General features: G+C 37.3%; 1 protein-coding gene across 3 annotated transcripts in view; it reads left to right on the top strand.

Moving 5' to 3' along the window:
- Nucleotides 1-4,530: 4,530 nt before the first annotated feature.
- LOC122306512 overlaps nucleotides 4,531-11,325 on the top strand; it is a 49,878-nt gene continuing 43,083 nt past the window's right edge. For all 3 annotated transcript variants that reach the window (XM_043118943.1, XM_043118941.1, XM_043118950.1), the window contains exons 1-3: nucleotides 4,531-5,031; nucleotides 5,155-5,251; nucleotides 8,307-10,543. In XM_043118943.1, the coding sequence (XP_042974877.1) occupies nucleotides 4,751-5,031; nucleotides 5,155-5,251; nucleotides 8,307-10,543 (2,615 nt within the window). In that variant the 5' untranslated portion in view covers nucleotides 4,531-4,750. The remainder of the gene's footprint in view (nucleotides 5,032-5,154; nucleotides 5,252-8,306; nucleotides 10,544-11,325) is intronic.

The raw sequence follows: 11,325 nt of genomic DNA, 5'->3' as shown, positions 1-11,325 counted from the left end.
GAGCGTTTGAATCTGCCTGACTTCGCTCAAGCGGCCAGAAGCCGCCGCTCGAGCGAAATGTACCATAATCCATATTAATCCCCCGAAACCTCCACTGCACCATTACCCTTACCACGCATGATACCTCCACGCTCCCCCATTATCACCTGATCCCAGACCGATTCTTCCCGTCCCCGAGTATTCAATGATGGCACCATTCCTTACCCAACCCGAAATTGTTTTCTTTCTACCAAACTCATTCCCGATGAACCATCATCTTTTGCCTTAGCCTTAAAATTCCCAGAATGGCAAGACGCCATGACTTTTGAATACCAAGCTCTGGTTCGGACCCACACATGGTCACTTGTTCCTCCTATAGATGTTTCTAATCTCGTTGGTTGCAGGTGGGTGTTCAAAACAAAATTGAAGTCGGACGGTTTGATTGAAAGGAGAAAAGCTCGACTTGTTGCGAAGGGTTTTCATCAACAGCCTGGCGTGGACTACACAGAGACTTTCAGTCCGGTCGTTAAGCCTACTACTATTCAGTTAGTCCTCTCTCTTGCCATTTCTCAAAATTGGTCCCTTAGACAAATTGATATCCAAAATGCTTTTCTTCATGGAAAGCTAAATGAGACTGTTTATATGCAACAAACCCCTGGTTTTTTGGATCCCAATCATCTTGACTATGTGTGTAAACTTCAAAAGGCCATCTACGGCCTCAAACAGGCACCACGTGCCTGGTTCTCTGAACTAAGCAACTGGCTTCTCAGTTACGGCTTCACTGCTTCCAAAGGGGATCCTTCTCTGTTTATTTTGCAGAAATCTGATTTCTGCATCTTTACTTTAGTCTACGTTGATGACATGATTATTGCTTCCTCATCCCCTGTTGCTACGGATCAATATCTTGAGGCTCTTGGTCGATGTTTTCCTGTGAAAGATTTAGGATGCTTGTCTTATTTTCTTGGGCTGGAATTAGACTATTTACCTAATGGTATGCTTCTATCACAGAGAAAATATATTTCTGACATTCTCAGTAAGACAAATATGACTGATGCAAATCCCATTTCATCCCCCATGTCAGCGTCCATTAAGCTCTCAAAATTTGATTCTCCCTCATTTGATAATCCTACTCTGTTTAGAAGTGTAATTGGAAGCCTCCAATACATGTCCTTAACTAGACCCGATATTTCATTTGCTGTGAATAAAGTTTGCCAGTTCATGCATGATCCTAAACTCACACATTGGTCAGCCGTAAAAAATATTCTGAGGTATCTCAAATCATCTATTAATCATGGTCTCTTTTTTACAAAAAATTCTGAGCTTACTTTTCATGCCTATTTGGATGCTGATTGGGTGGGCTGTCCCGATGATCGACGCTCCACTGGAGGATTTTGCATCTTTTTGGGCCATCACCTGATCTCATGGAGCTCCCGTAAACAAAACACAGTTGCTAGATCAAGCACAGAGGCTGAGTACCACTCCTTAGCAACCATTACAGCTGAGCTCATTTGGTTACAAATCTTAATCAAAGAACTTGGATTCTCCCTTCATCATCCACCCATTCTATGGTGTGATAATCTTGGTGCGACATATCTCACTTCTAATCCAGTCTATCACTCCCGTACCAAGCATATGGATATAGACTTTCATTTTGTTCGAGACCGAGTCGCTGCCAAGACATTGCAAGTTTCTTTTTGTAGCAGCAATGACCAGCTCGATGTCTTTACCAAGCCGCTGGTTGCGATCAAGTTTTCCTCTCTATGAACGAGTCTCAATGTGTATGACACCCCATTGGACTCGCGGGGGCGTATTAACATAAATAAAATAAAGCATTCCACCTCAACAAAAGTTCTAGAATCTTCAGGAATAAATCATTAGCTGTATATTCTGTTAGCTAGTACTGTCCCTTGTAATAGATTTCTTTTTCCTGTACTCCACTACTCTATACTGCACTACGTCCATTACTCTGCTTGTAATCGAATGCCTATATAAAGGCATACATAATATTGCTTAATTCAAGTGAGGTTTTATTCATACAGAATACAATGTATTCAACTTCCTTCCTTCTGATAAAGCAAGAGGGAGAGGGCAATACTCTGTCAAGGTTGATGTTGAAAGTGAGGAACAACCCGTGTAATTGCTGAGGTGTGGGTGAAATTGGCATCATTGTGGAGGAAAAATGGGAAAGAAAGAAAAAAAGAAAAACTGAATGGGGAAGGAAAAGCAAAAACGGCAACCATCAGAAAGGGGGAAAAATTGAAATGAGAAAGAAACTCACCCATACGACAATGTTTTACTTGAGGGGTTGACTTGATCTGGTTTGGGCATAGGCTTGGGACCAGGTATAACATTTTTTAACCAGGATTTTCTCATTTTCGATTAAAGTGACGTATTTAAAGTGATTTATTTATTTTTTAATTTAAGGGAATACTCGGGGCACGACATGTCAACATTGAAGCTAAACGTCTAACTAGGGATGTAAATCGATCCGGTTGGTTCGGGTCAATCCTGAGGGTGATCATCATTTTCTCAAACCAAACACTTATAGGGATCGGACAGGTAGTTATCAATCTGATCCGATCCTGTTGATTCTGCTAAATCATTTTGATATTTTTTCTAAATAAATTAATAAAAAATTTTATTTAAATTATTAAAATTAAGTAAATTATAAATGTGAATTATGTAACTAACTCATTAAAAAAATATTTAACTATAATTATATTTATAATATTGATAGTTACTACTTACTAACTTAAACTTTACTCTTTATAAATATACATAATTATTAATAATGTCATACGTTTTATATATATGATTAATGAATATCACATAATTTCATTGTATATAAATTATTTAGGCTTGTTTACAACTTAGGTATTTAAAAAAATTTATCTAATTACTTTAACATTTTATATCCCACCCCTGGTTGCCCATAGAAGAACTGATTATTTATTATTAAATTATTTGATAATGTCCTTCTACCTTCAATCGAGATAGGAAATCGTGGGGAAATTAGTTGACCACATCAGTTGATGTATATATTTAAAAAAAAAAAAACAAACACAAGAAAATAACACGAGTTGAAGAAATAGATCTGTTGTTGTCTTCATGTGTGCGAGTCATCATGGGTAGGAGAAATTGAAGCAGAGAGAAGTCTGTGTGAGTTGGCGTGGGTCTTCAAGCAAACAGAGGTCATCTTCCCCCACAAATCACAGGCTTTTTGCCAGCCTTATCAATCAAGAAGATCAAGCTACCTCCCTTTTGTTTTCATTTTTAATTCATAGAGCTAGAGAAGCCATTATTGGCTCTTGCGAAAGAAACTAAGCTCCATGGGAAATAGCTTGGGAGTTATGAAAACCGTAAAGATTATTAAAACTAATGGTGAGATATTGAAGTTGAAGACACCGATACAAGCTGAGGAAGTTGTGAAAGACTACCAAGGGCCAAGATGACGTAAAAGGTTTTCATGAAAAAAAAATATTGGAAAGTGTGGAAAACTTATCTAATCCTAACGTCCCAAAATTTAGTTCTTCCAAAAAAGCTAAATTATGAGGGAAAAAAAAAGTTAAAAAAATTATTCTAGTCTACAACATGAACATGGCAGATCACCTCTTCTCCGTATTTACTAACGGTTGTAAAAGTATGCTTGAAGATTACATTTCTTATCTATACAACAGCTGCGATCCAGAGTTTTGTGTATTCGTGGGAAGGGTGATTTCAACTTTGAGTGAAGAAGACATGGGGGCTTGGCACTGTGGCTTTGTGGGTTCATGAAGAAGACAAAGAGGGTTTCGCTTTGTGGCTGCGTGGGTTCATGAAGAAGACGAATGTGGCTTCTTTTTTTGGCTCTATGGCTTCGTGGTTCATGGAGGATAAGAGTTATGCGGCTTCATGAAGAATAAGGTACTCTTTGGCCATAAGAAAATTTCATCTTAAATATAAAATTCTCATTTTATTATTATAATTTTTTCAAATCTCCATACAAAATATAATAAACAATTTAACTTTTTTCAAATTCTAATACAATAATAATATTAAAATATAATATTTTAATATTTAATCTTAAAATTCAAAATTCTTATATAAAAAATCTTAGTGATCAAACAGAACTTTGAGTTTTATGGCTTCGTAAAGAGATGAAAGCGTTTTGATAAGTTGAATAAACTAGTACCGTTTCATTTATACCACATGAGATGCAATTTCCCTACGATTCGACCAGCTGGTTGCATCTAGTATTTTTTTTTAGATAATATGCAAGGGATATTTAGAAGATAAATTATACTATAATTTGTGAGGGATATTTAAAAGATAAAGCAAGTATAATTTTATGAGCTTTGTTGTCCATAAGCTTCACACATTATATACCTTATTTTTTTTATTTTTTAAATTTTTTTAAAAATTATTTTTAGATTTATTTTTTTAAATTAATTAAAATTTTTTATTTATTATTTATATATTAAATATTTGGTAAAAGAAAAAAATTAAAAAAATGTATAATGTATGATGTATCGGCTTATATTTAGAATTTTTCTAATTTTATTTATATCCGTGCATATGCAGCTCGAGTCCTCGTCGTGTACTCGTCGATCATATATACTTCCTTCAGTCGGTCACTTTCCCGCCGTTTTACTCGCATGGTCGGCAACGGCTTTTTTCCTCTCCGACAGGGCAAAATATGACCTGCTTGTGTCCCAAGAAAGATTCAATCAAAGCCATGACCATGAACGAAAGCTACTAATTTCCTGCGCTTCAAATAGACCCTACCCAGATAATGTTCCTGGACAGCATAATCCAACGGAGACTAGCGTCTCTATTGCAGCCCTGGTTGCGAGAAGAGCCGGAGTTGGAAGTCAAATTAGGGTTTATAAATTCTCAGGCGGTCGCGAAGGACTTGCGCTTCGACACTTCGGTTCTCAACCAGCTCTTCGACGAGCCCTCTCGTCTTTCCTTCAAAGAGGTCACCGTCGAACGCTTGAGCTTCTGGTTCTCGAATTGGTATGTCCCCGCCTTCAAGATCGAACTTAAAGGCATCCATGTGACTCTATCACCTGGGTGAGTTATTCTACTTCCTATTGACGTGCGTTTGCGTATCTCTACAATTGTATGACTGCATGTGTCAAATTTGGATGTTGTAATTCTGAGTGTGTAATTGATATTTTGGAATTTTACTCGAAGGGAGGTGATGGAAGAGGGACGTTCGAGAAGGGTGGGGGAACCAAAGGATACGTTTTCCGTGGCTATGAAGAAGACGCTTTCCATGCTTGATCCTGAGGTATTCACGTTCCATTTGTTTTGCTTTCTGATTTCTAGTCTCTTACGAAGATCTAAAGTAGGTGATTGCATTATTTTGGACATGTGCCCTATAGGTATTGAAGTTTACAATTCGGATGCTTAGTAGAGTTATAGACTCATAGTGACTAAAGAGGGACAAAAGATTCTTGAAATGCGTAACAAGTCTCATGTCCCTGTGAAGGAGCTTTTGGATGATTATGTGGGGGCTATTGGGTTTTGATTTAGGAGGATCCGGGTCCAATGATTAGTATTCTTGGGATTGGACGAGAGGTGTTAGATTTGGACGAGGAGCAGAAGATTTGGGTGAGGAGTGGCAGATTTGGGTGAGGAACGACTTATCCCTTCGTTGGGCGAGGAGACTTATTCTTCGGTTGGGAGAGGAGACATGGCGATATTAGTATTTTAACTATAACTTTGGCTATATGTGTCAGAATTGCACATATGACCCCAATCCGGAAAGCTCTTTTTAGTGTGCATGTTGTGGTCACCACGCTCTGCTTGGTGGGGCCCCTCCTCGACCCTAAAATCAGCCCTTTTTACCTTCGAATCATCAATTTTAGTTAACTTTTTTAATTTTGGTTAATTTTCTTTTATGGTAATGTTTATCTTTAGTAACGATTTCATTTTGGATTTTTAGACTAGATTAGAACCATAGTTATCTTATTCTGTATTCTATTATTTGGCCTTAATTACAATTTTGCCATTTTTGGTTAGCTATTTAAGCTCGGCTTGTGGGCTTCAGAGGATAATCTTTGAGTGATGTTATCGTAAAACCTTAATCTCAAAGTCTCTTTATTTGTGATTTTTCTCAATCTCAATCTCTAGATTTCGTTATCTAGCTAGCTGTCAAAATAATATTCTATTTTGTCTGGCATCAGTTGGCATCAGAGCAATAGTGTTTTCTTGGGGTGAATTATCATTTGTTTGCATGGTTGGTGGTAGAGGTTGTGATTGACGTGGATAGGTTCCGAATGAGGAAGTCCCTCCCCGTGATCATAACATATAGGATGCGATGATTGCAGATTTGCATAGATAAATAGCAGAATTATCCCAACATCTAGAGGCGCAAAACCAAGAGGGTTAGACTTATGATCAAGAGTTTGAATCTAGTTTTGAGAACCCGTATCCATTGTGCTCCTTTTCTGGAGTACTGTGATAGGGAGGAGTGATGTGGAGACCTAGGCTTCAGAGTGGATCTACTGGAATTTTTTGGTACCATTCAGGCGAAGGGCTTAATCGATTGGTTGCATGAAGTGGAACGTACCTTTGAATACAAGGATGTCCGAGATCGTATTAAGGTGAGACTAGTCACCAACAAATTGAAGGGCCGAGCGTCTGCCTAGTGGGTGTAGTTGAAGCAGTCTCGGAAGTGATAGGGTAAAGCCAAGATTGGCGAATGAGAGAAGATGAAAAAGAAAATGAAGTGTCACTTTTTGCTCTTCAGATATACTCAGACCTTGTTTCAATGACTTCACACGTTGAGGCAGGGAAGGAAATCTGTTAATGGTTACACCAAGGAGGAAAGACACGCAGACCTAGGCGTCAGAGTTGACATACCAGAATCTCTTAGTACTTTGCAAACTGAAAGTTTCGTTGATATGTTGCCTAAGGTCGAGTGGGATTACCACTTTGAGAAAGATGACTTTGAAGAGGAACATTCTTCCACAAGATGGAATCCATACTGATTTATGATACCTATCCCAACGAAGATGAAGCCGTGGAAGAAATAGCTATTTTTTCTGAAAATATAGAAAATTCTGAAAACGAAGATGGTGGTGAACATTTGAAGATTGAAGAAGAAACAACTTTTGAGCCAGTTACTTATGTTGATTTTTTGGGAATTGAAGAGTTTTTCTCAAGTTCTCTGAGGAAGAATATTGTTTTTGGATTTGGAATGGGGGATGGAGACTTGATTTTAGACTATGAGATGCTCAATACTATTTTAGTTTGAGTTAATCAAATTTATGTCATCTCTGTCGTGATTGTTAGGACTGGAATCTAAAACAAGAGAAAGATGGGTATAATTGGACATCCAAAAGACTGAGGCAAGAAGATTTAGAATTCGAGGTTGAATTCTCTTCAAATCAGTGAGAATGATGTAAGTATGTGGGTTCAAATTTATATGAAAAAAAAAATTCACAAAAAAAAAAGAGAAATCCGGGTTCAGAGTCTATGTTGGTTGCGCCTTCTAGATGACCACCTCAGTCCACGCATTCTTCATAGATGCTTATGCGAACATGAGGGTGAGTTCTTTCCAATTGGAGAGACTGATGCAAGAGGATCCAAGTCCAAGGATTAGTACTCCTAGGATTTGGGCGAAAGGCGGTAGATTTGGGCAAGGAGCGGCAGATTTGGGCGAGGAGACTTATCCCGCGGTTGGGTGAGGAGACTGATCCCTCGATTGGTTGATGATACTTATTCTTCGATTGGGAGGGGAGGCATGGCGATATCAATATTTTAATTAAAACTTTGGCTACAGGTGTTAGAATCGTGCATATGACCCAAATTCGGAAAGCTCTTTTCGGCGTGCACGTCGTGGTCACCAAGCTCTCCTTGGTGGGGCCCCTTCTCGACCCCAAAATTAGCCCTTTTTACCTTCGAATCGTCAATTTTAGTTAACTTTTTCAAATTTGGTTAAATTTATTTTATGATAATGTTTATCTTTAGTAATGATTTCATACCAGATTCTTAGGCTAGATTTTAACTATAGTTTTCTTATTTTGTATTCTATTGTTTGGCCTTAATTACAATTTTCCATTTTTGGTTAGCTATTTAAGCCCGGCTTGTGGGCTTCAGAGGATAACCTTTGAGTTATGTTATCGTAAAACCTTAATCTTCGAGTTTCTCTCTATTTCTGGTTTTTCTCAATCTCAATCTCTAGCTTCCGTTGTTTAGCTAGCCTACAGAATAATCTTCTATTCTGTCCGGCATGAGGTTTTGAGAGAGTTTGCATATGTAGTGTAGTTAACTCACATATGTAAATTAAAACTTTGCTTAGTTGTCATTCTCCCTGACTTTTTTTTACTGCATTTCAGGGTAGTGCTTTGCATGACATTCTTGAAAGGATCTTTGCCACCAAGCCTTCAAGAAATCGGTTTAATACATCTTTTTTCATTCTTATGCTCAAATACTGTCAACTTCAGACGCATGATATCAGTCTGAATGTGGAGTTCCCCATCTCGAATGATTCGTTTATGTATTGGTCGAAAATAAAGGAGTTCAATGCAGAATCTCAATGTCTCCCTCATGGCTGTCTTGCTAGGGGTATTTTTGGTGCAATTTTTATACCTTTGAAAAAGATCACTTATATTGCCAATGGTAGTGGTTTCGAGATTGGCTGCAAGAGAAAAGATCAAATTAACCACTTGCTACTGTCAAAAGATCTGTTCGCTCAAATCAATTTGGATGATCTTCATCTTGTGGACTTCATTCTTAGGGTTCCAGAATTAAGCTTGTTTTTTTCTCCAGCTGATGTTTCTATGTATTCAGCATTGGGTAAAATATCTCCCAAAGAACCTAAGCATGCTAGAGATGGTAGACAACTGTGGAAATTAGCTGCAAGCAAAGTTAGCCATGGAACTTCAGCTCCCAGATTCTCATTACATAAACTTGTTATTGTTGCTCGTCTCTGGCTACATTATGTCAATGCATATGAGCATATATTGTCACTAATTGGATATCCTGCCAACCACTTTTTAGAAAGATTTTGTACTGAGATATCCAAGGACAAAATGGTTTTGAGTTCTGCTTGTTACCATTGGAAGTTGATCACTGATGTTGAGAAAGAGCTGCCTGCTGAAGCTATTTCACAGGCACGGCGCGTTGCCCGTTACAGAGCAGCATCCAGTGTACAATGTGTCAAAGAAACCAACAATGAATCTGTTGTTGATAATCACTTCAAGATTATTTCCAAGATCCTTCATCTACTAGCATTTATTTTGAAACTCATATGCAACATGCTCCTAGTAGTTGTAAAATTATTATGTTTGAGGAAAGTTTTGGCTCAAGAGCCAAAAGATGATGGGCACTGTGGACCTATATCTGAAGATCCCTATTCACGCAGTTGCTTCATTTTGAACCTTGGGAAAATTTTAATCACTATCTGTCAAATGGAAGAAATACAACCTTCTGTAAATGAGAAGTTAAAATCACATATCGGGATCTCTTATTCCAATCTCCTTTCGTTCTCTCTTTCAATTGATGAAGTGTTACTAGTATATGGACGAAAAACTTGTGAACAGTCTTTCTTTTTATCCTGTGGGCAATTGAAGATTAATTCATCATCTTCTATGGGGGCTTCCCTTAGGAAGGTCAAGTCAAAAAATCATTCCAGTTTTGTAAAACAACATAGGAAGCCGAAGGAGGGAGTTAATAATCTTTCTGTTTTGTGGTCTGAGCCTGCACAAAAGTTCTTCCTTCCAGAAACTAGTCATTCTGGCTCTGGTGCTGCTGATGAAGCTACTTGCAGACCGATTCTGGAAAACTTTCTGGAAGAAATGTGGTTGAGTTGGGAAAGAGCTTGTGTGAAATTTGAAGAAAGTCATATTGCATATTCAGAGAATCCAAGCCTTCTCTGTGAGATCAAAAACTTTTTGACATATTCTGGATCTTTGAAATGCAGTTTGATACTAGGAAAGCTGAATTTGGCTTTGGAATATTCATCAATATTATCAATATATCTGCTTCTTAGGCATACACAAGGTGTCCTAAGCTGGGCTAAGGACTGTGGGAAAGCAAGAATTCTTTCAGATTCTTCACGAAGCGTAGATGAACAACCAGAAATCAGGATGGATAGTAAATACAAGTACAATGGTAGCAGATTGAAGACAGCCTTGCTTAAAGTGCTTCCTGAAAAAAATGTTGAACTTGGGATACTTATAACTGGTCCTCACATCCGCATGTCATTGAGAAAGGAATTTGATGATATGAATAAAAACATGAGCCATACAGTCAATCACGATGATTTTCACTTTGCTTTTGATGTTCATAACATTGAAGTTGCTGTTTGGCCAACTTCCAGAACAGATCTGGCATCATTGGTTGGGCCTCAAGGTTCTGAAGAAGCTGAAAAGAAATGCCTCTTGTTTAAAGAGCCTCATATTATTGATGTTCCTAAATCGAATAATGAAAAGTATGTGTCTCATGGTTGTATTTCACTTGTTTCATATTTGCAATTTAATGGTTTAAATGCTTATGTGGAGGACTCAGTGAAGTTACAACAAAGTCAAATTTTGGAATCAAAGCCCATGACACTCCAGTTATCGTCTTTCAGGTAGAATTGTGGCATCAAGTTTTGCATTTTTTATTCTCTGCACCATTTTCATATTTATTTTTGGTGGTCTGTATAGATTATTTGAAACTTTCTTTTGAAATTATCTCAAGAAAAGAAAAAAAATTTAAGGCTATGATGTTTTATTTAAGAGTTCTTCTACTCATTATTCCGACACCACACTCCTGCTAGGGGAAAAAAAAAAAAAAAGATAAAAAATAAAAGCAGGTGTGTGGTGTAAGGATGATGAGTAGAATTTTTCTTTATTTAATTTTATTAGATTCTCATTTTAAATATAGTTGTCAAGGTTCTAAGTGCATTCAGGATATTTCTTAGTATGATTTTAGTTGTGATTATTTGTGAAAAGGATAAAATCAACTGAAAAATAAAGTTTGTCAAAGAGCTAACACATTTTCATTCTAAGTTGAATTCTCTTAATTTGGAACTCCTAATTAGGACAACTATTGTTATAATCTTTCTTATCTTTTTATCAATTTGAAGAGCACACAGCATAATTGCATTTTACTTTGACGAAGTAACATATAAAGACTTCATGAGAGAGTTATTTTTTGACATTTTCAGATCCTTTTCTTTTTGTGCAATCTTTCTGGACAGATTTATCTGCCAAATCTTTGCTAAAATCTGACCTCTTCTGTTTTTTTTTTTCTTTTTCTTGATCATGGTATCATGGCATTGGCAGAAGTTAAAAGACTTTACTCATCTCTTTCCCTGAACATCAACCTCTAAAAGGGCAAACTTTGCTGACAAAACCTTCTTTCTGTTCT

This window comes from Carya illinoinensis, chromosome 1 (genome assembly GCF_018687715.1).
Source record: "Carya illinoinensis cultivar Pawnee chromosome 1, C.illinoinensisPawnee_v1, whole genome shotgun sequence".
Classification (NCBI taxonomy): domain Eukaryota; kingdom Viridiplantae; phylum Streptophyta; class Magnoliopsida; order Fagales; family Juglandaceae; genus Carya; species Carya illinoinensis.
This window is presented reverse-complemented; position numbering and strand designations above follow the sequence as displayed.